Source organism: Beta vulgaris, chromosome 9, assembly GCF_026745355.1.
Source record: "Beta vulgaris subsp. vulgaris cultivar EL10 chromosome 9, EL10.2, whole genome shotgun sequence".
Lineage (NCBI taxonomy): Eukaryota > Viridiplantae > Streptophyta > Magnoliopsida > Caryophyllales > Amaranthaceae > Beta > Beta vulgaris.
Genome location: NC_079210.1, coordinates 50917487 through 50938953, shown reverse-complemented (window position 1 = coordinate 50938953; position 21467 = coordinate 50917487). Strand labels below are relative to the sequence as shown.

The 21467-nt window shown below is 33.5% G+C and overlaps 4 protein-coding genes across 5 annotated transcripts; 2 read left to right on the top strand and 2 right to left on the bottom strand.

The window, feature by feature from the left end:
- Positions 1-944: 944 nt before the first annotated feature.
- LOC104904587 (hypothetical protein) lies at positions 945-4131 on the bottom strand. The gene is made up of 2 exons (XM_010692875.3): positions 2675-4131; positions 945-1465 (listed from the first exon to the last, which is right to left on the bottom strand). Exons 1-2 carry the CDS (start codon positions 3413-3415, stop codon positions 1184-1186), a joined length of 1023 nt encoding a protein of 340 aa, XP_010691177.1. The 5' UTR covers positions 3416-4131; the 3' UTR covers positions 945-1183.
- A 1510-nt stretch (positions 4132-5641) lies between these two features.
- LOC104905030 (hypothetical protein) lies at positions 5642-8393 on the bottom strand. The gene is made up of 3 exons (XM_048637215.1): positions 8302-8393; positions 7495-7807; positions 5642-6157 (listed from the first exon to the last, which is right to left on the bottom strand). The coding sequence occupies exons 1-3, from the start codon at positions 8391-8393 to the stop codon at positions 5747-5749; spliced, it is 816 nt and encodes a 271-aa protein (XP_048493172.1). The 3' UTR covers positions 5642-5746.
- A 2677-nt stretch (positions 8394-11070) lies between these two features.
- Positions 11071-12260, top strand: LOC104905029 (uncharacterized protein At1g15400). Its single transcript, XM_010693474.2, has one exon. The coding sequence runs from the start codon at positions 11071-11073 to the stop codon at positions 11467-11469; it is 399 nt and encodes a 132-aa protein (XP_010691776.1). The 3' UTR covers positions 11470-12260.
- Positions 12261-13737: 1477 nt separating this feature from the next.
- On the top strand, positions 13738-21132 carry LOC104904585 (citrate synthase, mitochondrial). Of its 2 annotated transcripts, XM_010692873.4 has the most exons (20): positions 13738-13884; positions 14090-14147; positions 14356-14418; positions 14866-14907; positions 15230-15295; positions 15656-15721; positions 15800-15913; positions 16680-16743; positions 16909-16991; positions 17351-17400; positions 17494-17571; positions 18384-18512; positions 18600-18642; positions 18813-18899; positions 19600-19701; positions 20179-20286; positions 20365-20415; positions 20504-20577; positions 20660-20711; positions 20792-21132. In XM_010692873.4, exons 2-20 carry the CDS (start codon positions 14097-14099, stop codon positions 20882-20884), a joined length of 1416 nt encoding a protein of 471 aa, XP_010691175.1. In that variant the 5' UTR covers positions 13738-13884; positions 14090-14096; the 3' UTR covers positions 20885-21132. The 2 variants fall into 2 exon arrangements, with proteins under 2 accessions (XP_010691175.1, XP_010691176.1); XM_010692874.3 differs by lacking the exons at positions 13738-13884; positions 14090-14147; positions 14356-14418 and having other exon boundaries at positions 15642-15721.
- The last annotated feature ends 335 nt before the right edge of the window (positions 21133-21467 follow it).

The window sequence follows — 21467 nt, the reverse complement described above, 5'->3', positions numbered from 1 at the left end:
GCTGAGACCACCGCCAGCAGCAATTTTCCCGTTTTCTAAGGAGCCTCCTAATAAGGGTGCGTTCTCTTCACCTATTTTTCACTTTGTCTAACTTATATGAACTTCTTATCCCTAAACTTAACTTAGGCTCCGTTTGGTAGGGCGTAAAACGTTTTCCCGAAAAACTGTTTTCCTCTATTTTCAGTTTTACATTGTTTGGTTGGCAAAAGGGTGTAAAATCATTTTCCCTTGGGGTAAACTTACTCTCCCAATTATGGAAAACCATTTTCCTTTCAAAATGAAAGGAAAACTATTTTCCTCATCTCTCTTGTACACTCCTCTCACTACCTCCTTACTTTTCCTTTCATTTTCCTTTCATTTCATCATTTTTCTTACATCGAACCAAACAACGGAAAACTAATTTTGGAATCGTGTTTTCCATTGTAAATTGTTTTCCATGAAAATCATTTTACACTGAAAATGTTTTACGCCCTACCAAACGGAGCCTTAAACTCCAAGGCTCGATACTTAACTTGTCTGAATTTGTTGTTAGTTCGAATTGAATTTGGGTAGTCATTATATGAACTCAGTGGGTATGAACTTAATTTACATGAATGGATTAGTCCTGTATTTAACTTATCGGAGGTGGCGATGTACATGGACCATGTTCTTACTCTTGCAATAATAAGAGGGATGTTTCTAATTCTGGAGCTTGCAGATTAAGTTTGCGAAAGAAGAATTTCTGCAAGGATGTGGCCAATCTGGTGCAATATTCTTAGTGCATTATTCTAGAAATGCAAGAACGAAAATGGATTTAATGCTTTATATAAGGTGCCGAATAAAAAATGTTGAGGAAAATGTCTGGTCCAGATTTTGATGGCTTCACTACAGGGAAACATTTGACAGCATTGCAAATTTGCAACAGATGCTTGTATAGGAAAAATGAAAATCAGTCTGGACAAAAATGGACTGAAAGTCACTTGTAGAGGATGCAATATTACGAAACGATAACGGGGTTTGCCAATAACAAGAAGCATTTGTTCTTTCCTTACAATGGTCCTTCACTATGCCTAGAACCAACACAATTTCCTAATAATCTGTAAACTCCTGCACCAATGAATGACTAATTTTCAGGGGGAGGGAGGAGGCATTTAGATAAATGGTAATTCACATTCATGCAGCTTAGCTAAATATGATATGTTCATTACGAGCCTCTTTCCACGCTTTGAGCCCATCTGATAGTCGACCTCACCAAAGCATCAATTGGATCGATGCATTTCTTAAGAAGAGGGTCATCAGGAGGTAAAAGCTCACGCATGTCATGAGAGGCAATGATGACCATGTTTACAGCCCTCACCAACAGAACTTGTAGAGCGATTCTTAACAAGTTCCGGGCCCCTTCAATGTCTTTCCTGTCCAAAGCTTCAATGGCAGGACGCACAGTGTGCTCCATGGTTGCTTCATCTGGAAGAACAACCTCAAAACCCTAACAGAGAATTCAGGTGGAACAAAAATTAGTTGATAGATTGTGGTGTTGTTACAGTAAGGTTCAACTAATAAGGCCAGGGTAAGATGAAAAATCTTGTCTCACTCATTCATAATGTAAAGCTGCAATACGACTTCGTACTCAGACGTATGAGGATCATCCACCATCAATTATCCATATAGATCTATCTTACTCAGACTCACATATTCATGTTGGACACAGTCACACAACATCGAGAATCTAACATGAATACTTGAGGTGAAATTAAGAGTCACAAGTAACAAATTTGTAGCTATAGATAACAAGAGGAATAGAATGACAGCACAATGACATTTCAAAATATCCACCTTGCAACCAAAAGGATTAGTAGTTTCTTCTTCTTTCAGTCGAACCATAATAGATGATTTCAAATAATTTACATCGACCTCTGGTTTCAGTACACAAGACACAAAAAAAAGGTCAAAGATGCGGCGCAGAGGTGGAACTTGGTGCCATATCGAACAAGTTAAATATCATTCCTCAATCCTCATCTCAAGGATGCCACAGGCTTTCAACAGCCACAATGCAGGAAAACAGGAGCAGCACAACAAATATGAAAAAAAGAGATTCTATTAATTAGGCATTTTATAACAGGTTAGAGCCAGTCACAAAATAGTCAACAATAATGCTGCATCTTGGCACTTGATGCAAACAAAAATTGTGGCAACTCACCAGACAGTCTAATAACAAAGAAAGATATGCCATATTCAACAACTTTCGAAGAGCAAATACCATTATCTAACCATTATAAATGAGCAAAACTCCTTAGGAAACCCTAACTAGGAAAAGAATTAAAGAAATATCTAAAAGCAGGTAAGCTTGAAAGCCTAACCATCTATATTTTGTAGCTTTAAAAAGCTTGGGTGAGATTTCACCAATACTAAATTAAGTAGAGGATGGCAAGTTGAAACAAATGGCTTTAAGGTATAACGAGGAAGGATCACAGACAGCTAATAGTCAACTTCTCGAATGATTGTCGAGAAGGCCATATGTCAGCTTGGATGATCCCCTAATGTCCTAAATCAATGCAGCCTCTCACCATTTAACTCACACAAATTGCAAATCTGATCCAAATACTAAGATTAGTTTCCTACAGTAAACAAGGTTTCATAATCAAGGTTCTTAGATGCAGACTGAATTAAAATGAAGTAAAAGTTTTGGAGCCAATACCTCATTCTGTAGTTTTTTCTCATAGAACCCTGATTTCAAAATAGCATCAGTTGCAACCACACCAATCCTCAAAGGACACCCAGCTTCAAGAGGCCTTAACTTAGCCTCCTTAAGCTCCTTAGCCACACACTCAGCCATATGAAGCATCGGCACATTGCATCCATGAGAAATATCATCATGCCAAGAATGCAACAAATGACAAGGCATCACAAGGCACTGAGCACCCCCTTGCTCAAGAAATGCCCTCTTGCGCTTCAAATTCGCTACAATCGAAGTATGATCCATATTAGAGGGCCGCACTCGAGCGTAAAGAGAAGGAAAATAACTTCTCTCATAGATCAACAGCTCCTCCATCAATTGCGGATCAGAACAAAGTATGAAAGGAGGACAATCTTTCCCCTCATTTGATCCCCAATGCACAAGCTTATGCAAAAAATTCGATGTAGAATCAATGGATACTCCTCCTATTATCCCAATTGCATTACCTTGGTTAAGCACTGTATTAGTACTAAAATCTTTGTTTGGCAAAGACATGTTTGGCACATAATTTCTCCCACATTTCAAAATGTTGTCACTTTCACCAGTGTGCACAAGAATAGAAGAATGTGGAGTAGCTAAAGCAGGGATTATTCTTCTGTTTTGTAGTTTCCCATACTTATATGTCTTCCCTAATATATGTGCTGGATAATTTAATGTATGAAAAGACATTGACATACTTCCATCAAACATCACTACTACCATTCATCAATCAAATAATTAACTTCTTGCATTCATAAACCAATAACCAATAACCAAAATCCAAATATTTCCTCTACAATTACAATTTCACAAATTTTGTACTTGAAAAAACAATACTTTCTACATAATCTAGGCAAAACCCAATTCTGAAGATAATTAAAATTACCTGCAATCTACTCAGTGATCAGCTTAATTGAACAAATCCCACTTCAAAAAACTGAATCTTGAACACTTCCCAAGTTCCAAACTTTTTTCTAGTAATTTTTTGCAGTTGACCTAAAACTAGTACAAATTCTCAGCAATCAGCTAAACTGAGAAAACCCACTTCAAAGATTTGATTTTGAAACTTTCCCATGTTCTCAAATGTGCTCAGGAAAACACTGTGATTTACCATAACTAAAGGACAAATAAAAGTTGTGGATTTTTAGAACTTTTCTACAATGAACCATGAAAAATAAAGCTGAATTTAATCTGCATTTTCAGCCTTAAAATTGGAGGAAAGTGAGAGAACATAGGTATATTAATGGAGATCGTCATTAGCAGGGTAAGGACAAGTAAGAAGATGAAAGAATTTGTGAGTAAGCCATTAATTTCACACCAAACATTCTATTCATGGTGTTGAGGTTGGTCCAATCATCCAATTCAATGCCCAAATTGGATTTGATATAAACGTGAAACCTATGTGTATTTTTTGTCTTTACATGTTAACATGACATATAAATAATTTGTAACCTTATCATCTTTTTATCAACTTGTGCAAGTAATGGAGTGATGATAGCGGCCAAAAAAAGGGAAGTAATGAATTAATGATATACTTAGCCACTAAATTGTTGATGGCAATTTTTCATAGATGATGCATATTACAAATTTACTTGTCACTTTCATGGAATTATGGTTGATGTTTCACATTATTATTATTGTGTGACTAATATTTTGTTATTGTTTTGTAGTTGTTATGTTTATTTTTTATTTGATTTATATCTGTTAATTATATGTCGAGTGTTATGTCGGTTACAATTCATTTTTGGAAAATGATATACATAGCCCTTCGGGCTATGTATAAGGTGCTTAAATGGAAATAAAATATTGAATCAAGCATTTATTACCTCAGTTGATGTGAAAATGTGTCTTGAATTTTTAAATTGTTTCCATTTAAAGAAATGTATTTAATGCTTATATGTAGTCCTACATATAACATTACCCTTCATTTTTAATGTACATTTGTTTTATGTCGAGCGATATCTGCTATAATTCATTTTAATTATGATTTTTTGTTGCTTTTATAGTAAAATGTAGACATAAAACTTGTCCTTTAGTGCATATACTCTTGACTCCATTATCATGCCTTCACTAATAAATTCCACTAAGTATCACTTTAATTGACTTACTACTTGTTGTCAAGAATACTCTACAATTAGTCCTTCAATAACATTCATATGAATCCACAACTCTCAAGTCCATTTTAGACTAAAGATTATCATAATCTAATTTTCAACCATGATTTTGGACACAATTAATTTGTATGATATCACTTATCAATAGTAATCTTTTACATATTATATATACTTGATTGCCATAACATGTAACCACAAATTAATATGGTTATCATCCTATTAATCATGCTAGGTTTGATAATACTATCCAATCATCAACATGTAGAATTGCAATAGGCATATGCATACCCATACATGCATATATATATTTATGATAAACACATCTCATTTAAGTCTGTACTTTTTAAAGATTATTAGGAGCCACAAAAGGGAAAATTTTGATTCTTTGTCTTAATTAGCTAGGTATCACTCAGACATTTTACCAACGATTGTAAATGACATCAACAATTGAGTTCACACTTCTTAATCAAAGTTAATATGACTAATTTACCAATGCCCGTCTTTTAATTAACTTGCTCTAGCCTAGTAGAGTAGTTGTTATACAACCTTTCCAAACAACTAATATATGAGCTTGGCTATGATAAAGAGGATTTTAAGATTGCCCCAACGTTCGAGTCACTGTAAGGATGTTTTGAGCTAATAATTCGAGCCACGGAACCGATTCCTCCTATCAAACATAGAATAACAGTTCAAGCCATGTACTTCTATTATATAATCAAGCTAAGTTGTTAAAGCTCTAATACTACTGCATGCAACTAACATTTTGGAAAACTAATAAAGATGATACAAAACTAAGAAACTAATAAAACAATGAAAATTTCTACTATGTAAATTGGTGCTGTGCTTCACTACTCTGACAATAATACCCAAAAACAATGGGAAAAAAGAATTAACACTAGCACAAGTCCTACAGATTACAGAATATAGTAATGACTAGTGACTAATGAGTATTAATAATTCCTCCTTGTGCTACTTTTGTAGACCTAGGAGTTTTAGAATTGCTAACATAATTAACAGTCCATTCAAGCCTTTTCATCTCCCTTTCCTTCTTCATTTTCTTTGCATGATCATGCAATTTACCAACAACTATTGTTGCAGAATGATGTGCTTGAAAGCTTCTTATTATTACTCTTACATCACTCTTTATAGACGACAATGCCATAAAAAGAGCTATTAACATGATTGGAGAAACTTGTACTGCTTGACAAGCATCTAAGCAAGATGAATTTTGTCTTATGAGTTCCTTAATCAAGCCCCATAAAAGCAGCAACATCCCAAATAAGCTTAATCTGCCGCACTTCAACAGACCTAGTATTGCTCCGGCCACGCACAAGTAGCTACCTGTTAATATCTAGGAGCACTCCAAAGAAAATTTCGGGTTACTAAGATATCGTGTAGCAACTGGTTATTATTACGATCTTTAAGATGTGTGTTGAAATTTTGAAATTATATATCACATGAATCACCAAGATTGTACATGATCAAGTTTTTTAAAATAGGTTACAAACTTTGACCTTAAAAATCAAATGTTGCATGTCGTATTAAAAACCCAAAGAGAGCTTATAGGAGTAATTAGTAGTACATGAAAATTATGCCAAACAATAACATGCACGCATTGAGGCCCTGTTTTTTTTTTTTTTTTTTTTACTAACTTTGACCGAATTCAATACCGATTATAACTAATTTCGATGCTACTAATCAAAGCGCAATTTACTGTTTTTGTAATTTTTGTTTATCAAAGTGGAGTTATTGCTAAATCATTAGTGTTTTAGGCATGAACCTGCTCATTTTTTTTATCAATAGCCAGTCATGCTGATTAAAATCGGTATAATAAGTTGAAGATAACATGGCCTAGGTCGCACAATCTATACAAATATATTAAAAGGCGTGCGTAACAACGTTGATGCGCCACGTGGCACCCTTCTCGTGCCACCAGAATGTTAACCAACAAAGTCAAGTGGTCATTATTTAAAAAATAAATATGTTGAAGCCTGGGCTCGAACCCTTAACCTTATGTAAGGGTTTTCGAAGAATCACCATCTCATCTAACATCTTTTAGTGATCTATGTTTTCACAAAATTACAAATATGTGTTGTAATTAGTTAATGTTATTAAACATATCCCTTGCATCCTTAAAAAAAATTTGCATGTTCATTAAAATTAATTATGTATGCATGATACCATTTGAAGAGCAGTGTTGACCACTATAGTATTACCCTTAAATTTACAGTAATACTATAAACAAAATTTGATCATAAGTCTGTATTAAATATGGGCCTAGGTCGCATCCACGTCTAATATATTGAGAAGTGTTCCTTACAATGTATATGTGTCATGCGTTACCATCCCTTATTGAGTAACATTTTATCCACGTCTTTCTCATATAGTAAAAAAAAAAACATATGTGAACATTCGAACCCACAACCTCAAGTATGAAAGAAAGAGATACAACCATCACTCCACTATACTATTATTGCTTATTTAATCAAAATTAATGATGATGTATGAAAAGAGAACTTTTGAAATCCATATAATGAATGACATAACTTTTTAAATGATTATGAGATGACTTATTTAACTACTACTAAATTGTAGTACAGAAAAACCCCAAGGTATTGCCCGGGCCTAGACACTAGTTACATATAAGATCATGTACGTGAAGAAGCATAACATGAGTAGCAATTATACAAGATGCAATATTGTTGACTTATAGTATATGCTTAAAATCATTAATTGCATGATTTGAAGGAATTTAAAAGTAAAACAAACCTCAAGATGCCTAATATCAATAAGTGCCGAAGCCTCTTTCACATAAACAAGGTTATAATTTTCCAGCAAATCACCATAGTTAGGGATGCTTATACCCTTAATGACAGCATTCACAATTGCACCCGGGTAAAGAAGTATCTTCACAAATGAAACTGGCAAAATTTCGCTCGCAATTAGTTGAGATGATGTTACTTCTACCGGGGTTATGCATATTCCACTTCGACATTGAATCCTGAAATTCATCACAGAATTATCTTTCATTATGCTATCCAGGAGTTGGCGCAATTCTATCGACGTCATAATACAATTTTAAATAGCTACCCACCTCTTGTATATAAATAGGTCGTCCCATCAATATAATCTATCATAACAAGTAATTTTCTTTTCTAATTTTTAGCCGGGAGGTTGCCTTTTTGCCCTTTCTATTATTTATCGTAATGTTGCAAATATCTCCTTCACATCCATACACACCATCATGTTATGAAATTCCTAACCATTTAATATTAGATAATACAAAGGTCACCTGTTACCCCATGATATGTTAATGTTACATGACATCCGACATACATTCTAAACACAAAACATATAAACTCAATTTTCCAAAGAATGAGAGATTTGCATAATTGGGAGTAAAATTGACAAATAATGATGATATAATTAGAGAATTGAATGAGATGGGAGTAAAATTGACAAGTCATAAATGTAAAAAGAAAATGTACAACATACCTGAAGAGAGGGACTTGAAAGATGATAAGAAGAAAGAAGAGACGAGAAGCAATAGAAGATATGGCTTTTGCCAATTTGTGAGAAGATCCCATAATTGTGAGTTAAATTGCATTCTGTTTTGTTTTCTTTCTTAGTAACTGACTTACGTGGACCTTCTTTCTACCATTTTTTTGGCGAGTCAACCTCTTCGTGGTTCTCCACTTTCAGGATACATTTCATATTTTCTCCAATGTCATCCTAACACGTGTCTTTATGCCAACGATCTATACTTTCAGTTTTTTTTTTTTTAAAGAAAACTGGCCTATGCTAAGACTATATACTTTTTGAAAAATTAAAAAATTAGGATACATGAACAGGCCTCATCCAAATATTGTCCAGGGTTCGAATCCTCATCCCAACACTATGTTAGGCATTTAATTTTGGATTGTTTAGTCTTGTTCCCAACCTCTGAATTGGTTTGTCCTGCAGGCTAGTAGCCTAGTAGGGGTTGGTCTTCGAATCAATTATCTTTCCTAATTAAAAAAAAATGAACAGGCCTCATAGCTTTTGACTATTTCATGATTGGTCGGGAGATAATTCTCGCAAGAGGTAGAGGTTACCAAGGTTTGATCTCGTGCGAAGCCTATGGAATGTAACTTCTACTCAATGGAGCTAAGATTTAAGAGGACCTCAGTATGCTAAAACTACCGTCTATATACTTGTGATATACTCCTTTCGTTTTTTTTTACTTGCTACATTTGATAATGCACAAAAACTAAGGTAATATTACTTTCAAACTTTTGGAGGATACTTTTTGAGCCATTTAATGTAAAATAATGAGGAAAGGTAAAAAAAAGTAGTAGTATTTTGGATGGAAAAAGAGAAAAATAAATATAATAGTAAAATTTTATGGTCAACCAATGTAGTAAGTAAAAAAAAAACACCCCTACATGAAAAATATAGCAAGTAAAAAATATGGAGAGAGTATTTGAAAGATGAAATTGCCTCATGTACATAAACACATGTAATTCTAAAATTTCTAATAAATTTATCACACACCCTTAACAGATACTATCAAATATAAAAAGATCGTGAACTTAGTCCAAAATAGTTGGCCAAATTATAAAACTAGTTACTCTCTTTAACTTCATTACCCTTTTACTATTCAAAAAAAAAAAAAAAAAAAAAAAAAAAAAAAAAAAAACTTCATTACCCTTTCCACCAATTGCAACAAGTTTTGGCATTTTTGTTGGCTCCTCGGAGTGTTAGTTGACAATCGATCATGATTTTTATATGTGCATAGTTATTAAAGGTATATGATATATTATAACCAAACCAACTTATGTATCTCTTTATTTTTGTATGACAAATAAAAATTTCTTGTCATATTTCTTTATTAGGTTTTATTCTGTTTAACTTATTTTAACTTATTGATGAAAAAAAGTTATAAGTAGAAAACCACCTCAAGTATGGAAGAAATAAATTCTTTTATTGCTCTTGGATCGAGATCAATAATGATATTATGAATTTTTAATCGAAATTAGGAGTTAAGTTCTAGTGTTTTGAATGCATATTATGAATTATTATTGTCCATTTTAAAATTATTATTATATATATATATATATATATATATATATATATATATATATATATATATATATATATAATTTTTTACTATTTCTTTTTTTTTTTTTAATAAAATGACATTTCCCATGAAAATGATTAAGGGATTCGTGTGGGTGGAGATCAAAACCTCCTGACCTCTTACACCACATGCCATATACCCATATTCTTACCACTAAGCTAGTAAGCTATATCTCTTATATGAAACTACATTTCAATTTCAAATAGTAAATAACTTATTCTCTTTTATTAATATACATTAAAAGAAGGATGAGGAGCTAGCTCATGTGGTAGAGCACTCCCCTCTGATCCTTAAGGTCAGGGGTTCGATCCTTACCCCCAGCATTATGTTTGGGTATTTCCTTAGCATGCTTTGCATGCTTTACCAGCCAATATGCTGGTAGTTCCTACAAGGCTAGTAGCCTTGGTAGGGGTTAGCCCTTGGGCTGACTTAATTTCCCAATCAAAAAAAAAAAATATATATATACATTAAAAAATATGGGGAATTATTCGGGCTTAAATACTAGTTTATTGTTGCATTTTGTAACTATGATAAAGAATTCAAATGTCAAATTTCACCTTTTGTGATTTATATATATTTGAAAACGTAAACCCCGTTTAATAACAGTTTCTATCTTAATATACATAATTGCTAATGTTAGTGCTAATGCTAGTTATTTATAGTGGATATGTGGATGCATGAGACCCACCAACTACCACCAACCACTAAAAAAAATCAAGTAAATGTAGTTTAATGTTAAAGTTGTTTAAATTTAGAAAACTAACTACTTCATTTCATAACTGGAAAAATGCAACAATTGAATATATTTTATACCTAACAAATAATACATAATTGTTGCATTCTTCCAATTACGGATAAAGTAGATCTGACTGTGACCATTTCCCTATCTTTCCTACAACAACAACACTACCCTTTTCTCTATAATTATCCTTTTAGAATTATCCATTCAAAACAAAATTATCTATAAATAGCAACAAAGTCCAGTCTTCCCCCACAAAAGACGGCCTACCAAAAGAAATAACAACAAAAAGCATTACCCTCAAAACAAAGAGAGTTAAGAGAGAGAAAATCAAGATAATTAACATCATTAATTAGAGAGAGATTAAATTTAGCTTTGATATACTTTGATAATTAAGATTATTGTAATGGCGCAAACAAGTTCTGGGTTACAACTCCAAAGATCAGCTATTTCATTTAGACGTCAAGGCTCTTCAGGTGTTGTTTGGGATGACCGTTTTGTGTCTAGTGAAATTGCACGTACAAAAGAGAGGTCTCAACGTCGATTTTACTCGGGAGAATTGTCACGTCCAAACAAGGTAGAACAACAACAACAAAAACAACGTTCACGCGTAAATGATGATATAAAGGTTGATATGAATATCAACGTTAATCTTAGGCCAATAAAGACCGGTCGATCAAACCAGCAGCCAGAAATTGCTGAACCGTCCTCTCCCCGATTCAGGGGTTGTGGGTGTTGCGGCGGACTCGGTAAAACTCCACGGTCTATTCGAACTGTTCGACCTGTCAGATCCCGACCTAGGTAGTTTTTGGTTTTTTAATGATCCGAATAGAGTTGAGGATATGTTCTTTTCACGTCGAGTAAGGCGGCAATAACGATTGATGAGGATGATTTTACAAGTGTCAACGAGTATCAATCTTTTATGTTTTTCATTTTTTGGATTGTTTCATATTGAAGGAAAGAAAAAGGTAGTTTATTATTATTGGTTTTTATTTTAATTACATTTACCCTTATTTTTTTTATTTGGGGTTGCATGGATGTAAATTTTTGACGTCCATGAGTTGTGGATATGTCTTTATGTTTTCTAGGAAGGTTGTTTACAAAGAGAAGTCAACATTCTTTTTTTGTGTGTGGCTTTCTTTATAATACTAATAATAAGAGTAGTTTATTTAAATTGTGGATATTAGTATATAAGCATTGTGATTTTTTTTTTTTTTTTTACTTCTACAAGCATTGTGAATTTGTGATTTCAGTGCTAGAACTATTGTATGTTTTACATGAAAATCAATATCCAGAGGATATGACCCAACTCAATATCAAAGAATATTTTCCACAAAAAAGGAAAAATTAACGTCTGTAACTAATTGTTTTATCATCGCAAGCTCAGATAAATTTTAAGTGAGACATATATTCTTGAAATGTAAGCATCCATATATGAACAACGACCCTTATGCACGCATGACCAAAAACTCATATCAGACTCTTTTATTTGGTGTATTTTAAGTTACGAAGGTTGTTGTGGATAAAATTTGATCCCGATCTTAGATAATGCTTCAGAAAATCTTTATCAATTAAGTTAGGTTTCATTCACAAAGTATATGTATAATATAATTATGAGTAGTTATGACCAATATTGTTACATCATAACTAACTCTGATACTAACTAGCGATAAGATTATAGTTAATCAAATTTCAAAGTGCATTAGAAAATGCCTCAATATTAGCCTCCTCTTGGTTGAGGAAGCATAAATCCCTTTTTTATAAGTCTTTAAAATATTGAGAACACTCTAATAAGAAGGTGGATTTGTTAATTTACTATTGATTCTTGAACATCCATATATTAGCTCCCAACCTAGTGAGGAATTCAATATTATCTTTACTAGGGTGTAACAGTGTTATTAGTCGTATAAAAGTACAACTTAATTAGGATAGATACATTACATATATAAATAGATCGTGCACTTCATATAAATATAATTATCAACTTCATTCATTAAAAATCGATATTTAATTAACTTTCTTAATTTTTATACATTTAACAACAATTCTTGTATGTAAATTATTGGTTTTACTCCTTGCGAGGTATTCCATCCGACTATCCATACATTAGGTGGATACACATCAGTGTTCTTTTGCCATTTTGAAACTTCGTTTCGATTGATTTTATTAATTTCAACCCCATTCTTCCTACTTCAATCATTATTTTTCCAGATTATCTAAAGCCTTTATGCAAATTTCTAGGTAATTTTCTTTGCATTGCAGGAGAAGATTACAAACAAATTTCAACCAAGCTAGGTCAGACCGTTCTTTCAATTTTGTGGATTAGGTTTGTTAATTGTTATCAAATTGAGGTTGTGTTTGCGAAAATAGAACTATATCATAACTGAGACTGAATTGTGCCTAATTATACGATTGTTGAGGTAAAGTAAAGCTTTGATTTATTTTACTCCTCCATAGTGCAATGTCATCCTCCTCCTGTACATTAATTAAAACACAATATAATACTGCTCCACATATCCACGATTAATAAGCATAATATTCTATTTGAATTGGAAACCCTAATTTCTTAAAAATAACTTCCACTTGTAAGAACTCTAATTTTCAAAATTGAAACTTAAATATTACCTTGAGTAGCTAAACTTGGCATACAAATACAACATGACTTTATATTGAAACGAAATGTAATGCAACCCAAACCTTGAGATTCATATTTTTGGAGATTGATTTTAAGAAACTTTCCCAAACAGTCTTTGAATTTGGATGAATAGGTTTTACTTGCACGAAAATCAAGCGCAAAATGTTCCAAAACAGGTCAAAAAATCGAGCATCACTTAACAGAATAATGACATTTATTTATGTATAGCAAAATCAACAATTGAGGAACAAGAAAATTAGAAAAATATATTAGGAAGGTAGTTAGTAATAAATATGGTATAAAAGAGTAGGAAAAACCAAATTTAATATTGTAATTAAAAATATCATAGATAATTTTCCATAGAAAGAATCGAATTATTTTTTGAGTGGAAAAGAATCAAAATTGATTAATTTTAACTTTAAGGATTACTACAATTAATTAAAAATAATTTCAGTTCATACTCGTTCGAACTTTCTCGACTCCTCCTTATAATTTCAGTTCATACTCGTTCGAACTTTCTCGACTCCTCCTTTCGAAACTTTTGGCAAATTCGTGTTTTCCCTTCTCTGCTTCGTTCAAACGAAGGTTATTTTCTCTCTCCTATTCTCTTCTATATTCCATTGATTGATGTTTTCCGTTCATGATCTTAAATATCTTTAGCTGCTACAATTTGATTTTTTCATCGTAATTGCATTAAATTCCTCTTTTTTTCCCCTAATTTTTGAATTTTTTTGCTATTAATTTCATATAATAAAATTTGCAGAACTTAATTTTTTCCTTTCGTTTTCAGATTGATCATGTCGTTTTTCAGAGGTCTTTCAACTCTGTCAAAGCTGCGATCTCGAGTTGTAAGTTTTTGCTAAGATTTTTCTTAGAATTTCGGTTAGAAATTGTTGTAATTTGCATTAATTTCTGACATGCAGATTGTTCTTATTCACTCTATTTTTTTGAATTTTTTTTTTCTGTATTTGCAGTATGTTTTGAATTTATGTGCATAATTTGTAATGTTGAATCAATTTTTATAAATTTGATCTAAATGTTTTTATATACTTGCAGGGCCAGCAATCATGTCTAAGCAGTTCAGTAAGATGGATTCAGATGCAAAGTTCCTCTAACCTTGTAATTTCTCTCGTTGTTTTTGTTTGTTTTAATTGTTTATAGCTATGCGAAATCGAGGAAAATTATAAACTATTACATGAATTATAGATTTTTGTGACAATATCGAAACACGAAATTAGCAATATCATTTTAGGTAAAGCCTTTTCTTGCTTAAGTTCACTTTAAATGACGAACGTGATATTCGACTATTCGTCCTGATTCGTTTTGAGAGGGAAAATTCAAATAATTTATGGTTCATTATTGATCTGTTAAGGATATTGAGGAGTTGAAGGAAAAATATGTAAATTGAGCACAATGTAGCTCAGAGGAGAATGAGGTGGTTGGTTTAGCCTTTCTGCTTATCATAGGGAACTTACCGACATGATATTGATGATACTTCATCGAGTCTGAAAGTTCGTTGTGTTGCAGTTATTGTGATGTAATTGATGATTTTCTTATGATTGACAGGACCTTCGTTCAGAGTTACAAGAACTGATTCCTGAACAACAGGTTTGTTTGCGTATTTGATATCCTTGTCGTTTCTGATGTAGTTAGCTAGTTATTATTGTCTAATAGTGCTGCCGTTATATAATTTTTCTCGCACAGTGCAATCATTATCTCTATAAAGTCTAAAGATATTGTGAAAAAAGCATCGTTATTTTTTAAGGATTGGGGCTAGGCTTTTAGTGAATAGTTAATAATTTTTAAAAAAAATGATATTTTGTTTGATTTCAAATTTTGTTGATATTCTAATTAGACAAATGTAGTTCACATCTATAAATATCTAATCATGGACATGTAATTGTGTCATATTTATTTTCTTTTTCTGTAGGAACGACTGAAGAAGATAAAGAAAGAATGTGGAAGTGTCCAGCTGGGGAATATCAATGTTGACATGGTATTGGCTTGATTATATATTCACAATCTATCATCATTATCTGTGTTACTTGGACTTTCGAAAATGTCAAGACACGTTAGAACTTGAAAGTACTTCACAATAATATGGATTTCTTTCTTATGTTTTTGCAAGTTTTCATGGATAATGTCCTAGAATTCATAACCATTCAAGGTGTCATGATACTTTTCTATGACACAGTATGGTTGGCTATACTGGAGTGTCCGAGTAACAAAGATAATCATGTTATATCTGCATTCACATCTCTTTAAGTCAATGCATCTTACTGTTGTCACTTTCTGATACAGAATTCTTGTAATAGAGAATCTTACCATTGTTTCTCATATAGAATTAATGTAATAGGTATTGGGCGGAATGAGAGGAATGACTGGTTTACTTTGGGAAACTTCCTTACTCGACCCAGAAGAGGTATATTACTTCTCACTTGCTTTCTAAATTTTAGTTCCTTCCAGATAATATGTTTCGTTGATGATGTTACGTGTTTAGGGTATCCGGTTCAGGGGTTTGTCTATACCTGAATGCCAGAAACTTTTACCCGCTGCAAGTGCTGGTGCAGAGCCATTGCCTGAAGGTCTTCTTTGGCTTCTTTTAACCGGAAAGGTATATAATTTGTCTTATACTTACAGGCTGTAGGCTTGTTGAACTCCTTACCCTTTGTTTCGTTTGGTAATCCATTATTCAAAAGATTTGAGCTTTACTTGGTTTGTTTTGTGATTTTTTTCTCCCCAAGGTAATGCATAATTTAACCTAAATATCTGTAAGTAAAAAATTTAGTTTTCTGCTTTGACGTGATGCAATTGTCTCTGGCCAAAGAAAGTTGCTCTTTTTCCATTGGTCCGAATATGTATGACCGAGGCCCGAGGGTATGAAGATTTGATTTGATCTTTGTTTGACATTTTATGTGGGAGAAGATTGACTGTGCTATGTCTAAGTCTTAAAGTTTAAAGTTGTACTTTAGATATCATTTTCAACGTATTAGACTTGGAAATTACTTGTTGATATTTTCTTAATTATTCTTTCCAATGGGTGTCCTTAATTTTGTACTGAGAAATAATGAAATCATGCTAAGTTGCTCTTCTCAGTTGAGGTGGATATCTCTTTTGAGAAACGGGATATTATGTTTTGTGCAAACTCCTCGGAATCCATGCTAAATCATATGCAAACTTTTCTGTCATCTGTAGGTGTAGTCTGTATTGTGTAATCAATGCGGCTAGTAGAATATTACAGGCTGAGATTTGAGATGATTCCACTATTCTGCTATTTTTTTGACGTAGCTATACCCTGATGTGTTTCAAATCCTTGTTTCTTTTGTCATACGCTACATTTTAGCTTCATTTGTTCTATCTTGCTTTTTTTTTCAATTTAGGTTCCTAGCAAAGAGCAAGTAGATGCTCTATCAGCAGACTTACGAAAACGTGCTTCTATCCCAGGTTCACTTTTTCACTAAGAATCACTTCTAGATTTTTGGCCAAACTCTCCTTGCACTGTTGATGCTTGTTTTGGTTTGCTTCTTGTTTCGTATAATATCATTTTTATGTGTATATTGAATTCTCTTCTAGCATTGGTTGTTAATTTTAGATTTCTGGTAACTGCAGACCATGTGTACAAAACAATTGATGCTCTACCTATTACGGCTCATCCAATGACTCAGTTTTGCACTGGTGTTATGGCCTTACAGGTATTAATTCTTATTATACATTTTCCCTCTTATTTTACTATACATACTAAACTACGAGCTGTTTTTTTCTGTGTTCCTGATTGGTTCCCGTTGCTGGTTCTCATGGCAATGCTTTTGTTCATTATTTTTAATGTGTAGAATATTCTTTTATTCCTAGATGATAGTTTTTGAAGCTATTCCCTATTCTTTAGTTTCTCTGTCGTTCTCTCAAACACGATCTTACTGCATTGCTTTGCTGAAAGCCTCCAACTAATGACATCATCTGGTTCATATCCCTTACGTGTTATGATGTTGAAGCTAGGAAAAAGTTGATGCTAGATTGCAGCTTATATATAAAAGCTTGTTTATTTGTTCTTCAGACTCAAAGCGAATTTCAGAAGGCATATGAGAAAGGGATCCATAAGTCAAAGTGAGTTTTCTTTCTTTATGATGGTTGTACTTTATGTGTTGTTGTTTCTTCATCTAGTCAAGTGCTAAGGCCTAAGGGTGATCTTGATTCCAGGTTTTGGGAGCCAACATATGAGGACTGCCTTAGTTTGATTGCTCAAGTTCCTGTTGTTGCAGCTTATGTTTATCGGAGGTCAGCAAATTTTCCATTAGTCATTTAGAGATGGTGATTGATGGATGTAAACAGTTACATTCAGGTGGCTTTTTTTCCTGTAAGAAGGTTAAACTAACATTAAATTATCCGGACATGGAATTGGGACGTATCTCCATGTTCAGGGAGCAGAATGGAAGATACAATTCATTGTTAGAGTGCATATGTTCATTAAATTGGTGGTTTTACTGTGTAGAAGATAGCTTAATAAGCAATAAATTTTGAAAAATTAGAGTTGAAGCTCCAGGATTTTGTGTTGTAGAGTAACAGTGTGTTGTAGCCTAGGACCCATTGTTTTGTTAACATGGGAAGAAGGGGGATGGGAGCGCTAGGCGTTTTTCATAAATTTTAACGTAGTCTAGATAAGACCTTTTTACTTGGTGACACACTTCCTTATTCTTGGAGATAAACTTCTATGAGCTCACTTAAATCTATTAGTGAATCCCCCCTCAAAAAAAAAATTTGAAAGAGAAAAAGACAGGATAATAATAAGCAAAGGGAGCGCAGAGAAAGAAGAGAAAAAGAATTTAGGTGTTTTTTGTACATTGAAAGTGATTTCCTAGTTCATGCAGCTGGAAATTAATACTGGCTCCTAAAAAAAGATAGTGAAGGTATAGATAACTTTAGGTGGGAACTGTAAAAGTTGTTCTTACCTCCTGCAATTTTTGCTGCCTATTTATTGTCAATTGATCCATTCGGGTGGCTAGACTTAGTGTGAAGGTGGTTCGTCATGGTTTTGTTGGTTTATCAGCTGAATATCCTTATTTTTTTTTACTTTTATTTCTTTGTTGAAGGATGTATAAAAATGGACAAGTAATACCGCTGGATGACTCCCTTGATTATGGTGGAAATTTCGCACACATGTTGGGATTTGATAGCCCTCAGATGCTTGAGCTGATGCGGCTTTATGTCACAATTCACAGGTCATCATCGGTCCAAATGTTCACATGATATGTGTACTATTAGAATATACTTCAGTTTAGATAAAATGCTTTTCTCCGATCTTGCAGTGATCATGAGGGTGGAAATGTTAGTGCACACACTGGCCATTTGGTAAGCTTCTGATAAATTATCTTTGTTTAACCTTGGCCTTCATTCAGTTTGCTACTGCATTAATGGTTGTATTTTTGCTTATTTCAAGAAAAACAAAGATAAAGAACACGCTGCATCTTTCCGCAAATAATTGAACATTGGAATTCTGACCAGTTCTTACCACAATGTAGGTGGGTAGTGCACTTTCAGATCCTTATTTGTCATTTGCAGCAGCATTAAATGGTTTGGCTGGCCCACTCCATGGATTAGCCAACCAGGTATAGTATATTAATGCATCGCTTTTCATTTTCTTTGATTAATTGGTTGATCCTACATAATAATACATCATTAGATGCGCTCAAAACTTATTGGTTATGCACCTCTTGTGGAATCAGTTTCCTGGTAGATTTTCACTCTAACCCCTCCACATTTCTATGATCTTTGTGGACCTTATCAAACCTCTACTGAATATGTTGTGCAACATCATGTCATTCTGTCAATAAATTGCTTCAGTTTCTTTTTGGCTTTTGTTTTTGTGTGTTTTTCTCCTTTGAGAGGGCCGAAAGAAGAGGTATTTGAATTTTGTTTTGCAGTGTTACAAGTTTTCTTCCTGCTTCTGATGAGAGATGCCTTTTGTATGTTCATGAGCATAATAACTGTAGACTTGAGGGCTTGAATTTCAGCTCCTACGGCCAGATGTCGTTACAGCTCTAATATGACTGTTTTTACTCTTCAGTCATGCCACGGCGCAAGTTGAATTATCCCAAAAACATTCACAAATGTTCTTTGCTTGTAATGGCGGCTGTCTTTTCGTCTGAGAGTCAGCGCCCCTTTGCAGTTCATACAATAAAAATGGAGCTATTGCTAAGTTTGATTTATATCTATTCCCCCCAATATTTATTATGCTTGGTCTCGTTGCCTAAGCTGTCTAGCAATGGTGGTCGTCTTGTGTTCATGTTTGACTAATTCTTGTTTCAGGAAGTCCTGCTGTGGATTAAATCAGTTGTTGATGAATGTGGAGAGAACATCTCGACAGAGCAGTTGAAAGATTATGTTTGGAAGACACTAAACAGTGGCAAGGTAAATCGATATATTTTTGGTATAGTCATTGATTAATAGTGATGTGTCATCCAACTTATTGATCCATTTAAGATCTATTTATATAGAAGAAGCACTAACCTTTAAGTTGTCCAAACATTCGCAATACTCTTGTAAGTACAACCCATCTATGTATTAAATTGTCTGTTATATCCATAGCCCTTTTTCTTAACTTTGTCTTGGTCTTCAAATGGTTACTATGTCTTATGGCAGTAGCTTAGAACTCTAAAGTTTTTGGTGATTTTAGACTTCAAAACTCTCGATTTTTGTATACTACTCAATCCAATTATATGCTAAAATTATTTGGATGTCCCTGTCGCTATGACGCTATCTAAGGACACTCGGTTCCACAATTTAAATCCATGGTTTTTATTTTATAAAATAAGAGCAACGTTTTGTCATGTACAATTTCATACTCATTATCGTGGTAGATCATTTTATAGGTTTTCAAATTTATAGGTTGTACCTGGATTTGGTCATGGAGTATTGCGGAAGACAGATCCAAGATACACATGCCAAAGAGAATTTGCGTTGAAGCACTTGCCTGATGACCCATTTTTCCAATTGGTATTTTTTCTTAAATAATTCCATGTCATTTCTTGACCTGCAAACATTTGAGATAAATTCGTCTAAACATTTTTACAGGTGTCAAAGTTGTATGAAGTGGTGCCTCCTATTCTATTAGAGCTTGGAAAGGTAGTTGATTACCTATTCTTATGTATTGATGCAATGCTAGTTAATTAGATTTTGCATGAGTTCATATTGAGTCTTTCGGATCTTGTAGGTAAAGAATCCATGGCCTAATGTTGATGCTCATAGTGGAGTTTTGCTGAACCACTATGGTTTGACAGAAGCAAGGTATTTTTTCCGTCTCATTCGTTTTGTTCCAATTTTTATTCATTTTCCTTAAAATGCAACTAAATGTCAATCTCTTTGACAGATATTATACGGTTTTGTTTGGGGTATCAAGGAGTCTTGGAATATGCTCACAGGTTTGTTCATGAATTTTAATTTCTTCCTAAATTATCAATTATAATTCTTCATAACTTGTTGAATTTATCTTATCATGTAGCTTATATGGGACCGAGCTCTTGGCTTGCCGCTAGAGAGGCCAAAGAGTGTCACTATGGAATGGCTTGAAAAGTTTTGTAAAACAAGAGCATAACATTGATGACATATCAACTCACTGTTGTTCTTTGTTGAATCTACAATAATATAGTTTGAGGGACAAGAAAGAATTTTATTTTCGGAGATGAGAGATAAGCGAGGACTCAGAAACATAGTTTTCTTTGTCTCTTGCATGAGGTTTGCGTTTTATATTTTTCACTTGTAAATAATTTGTATGGTTTCTTGATCAAAACATGAGATAAAGAGTTTTCATAAAGGAACAGTAATATATTTTTGCAGATATAATGTCATGGTGTTGTGTTTGGCTCTGCTCAAAGCTCAAACTTGTTAATGATGGATCATATGCCTGTTCATAAATCTTTCAGCCACTTAAGAGTGTGAGTGTGTGACTAGTAGTTTTGCCACTAAACAAAGTTTACTTTGGTAATCACATCATTATACAGATTAGAGGTAATCAAGGGCCGGGCCGGGCCGGGCCGAGCTTTGGCCAAAATAGTGGCCCGTTTCGTGCCAAAGCCACGGGTCGGGCCAAAAAATTCGTGCCAATGCCCGGTATTTCGGAATGGGTCGAAATTTGACCTATTTTTCCAAATCTAGGTTGCCAGTAGCCCAATTTTTTT

Coding starts and splice junctions, on each gene's coding strand:
- LOC104904585 (XM_010692873.4), top strand. CDS start 14,097: ATGTCGTTTTTCAGAGGTCTTTCAACTCTGTCAAAGCTGCGATCTCGA. Junction 14,908..15,229: donor AACTGATTCCTGAACAACAG/GTTTGTTTGCGT, acceptor CTTTTTCTGTAG/GAACGACTGAAGAAGATAAA. Junction 18,643..18,812: donor GTGCACACACTGGCCATTTG/GTAAGCTTCTGA, acceptor ACCACAATGTAG/GTGGGTAGTGCACTTTCAGA.
- LOC104905029 (XM_010693474.2), top strand. CDS start 11,071: ATGGCGCAAACAAGTTCTGGGTTACAACTCCAAAGATCAGCTATTTCA.
- LOC104904587 (XM_010692875.3), bottom strand. CDS start 3,415: ATGGTAGTAGTGATGTTTGATGGAAGTATGTCAATGTCTTTTCATACA. Junction 1,466..2,674: donor AGAAAAAACTACAGAATGAG/GTATTGGCTCCA, acceptor ATTCTCTGTTAG/GGTTTTGAGGTTGTTCTTCC.
- LOC104905030 (XM_048637215.1), bottom strand. CDS start 8,393: ATGGGATCTTCTCACAAATTGGCAAAAGCCATATCTTCTATTGCTTCT. Junction 7,808..8,301: donor TTTCAAGTCCCTCTCTTCAG/GTATGTTGTACA, acceptor GATGAATTTCAG/GATTCAATGTCGAAGTGGAA. Junction 6,158..7,494: donor AGTCAACAATATTGCATCTT/GTATAATTGCTA, acceptor GAGTGCTCCTAG/ATATTAACAGGTAGCTACTT.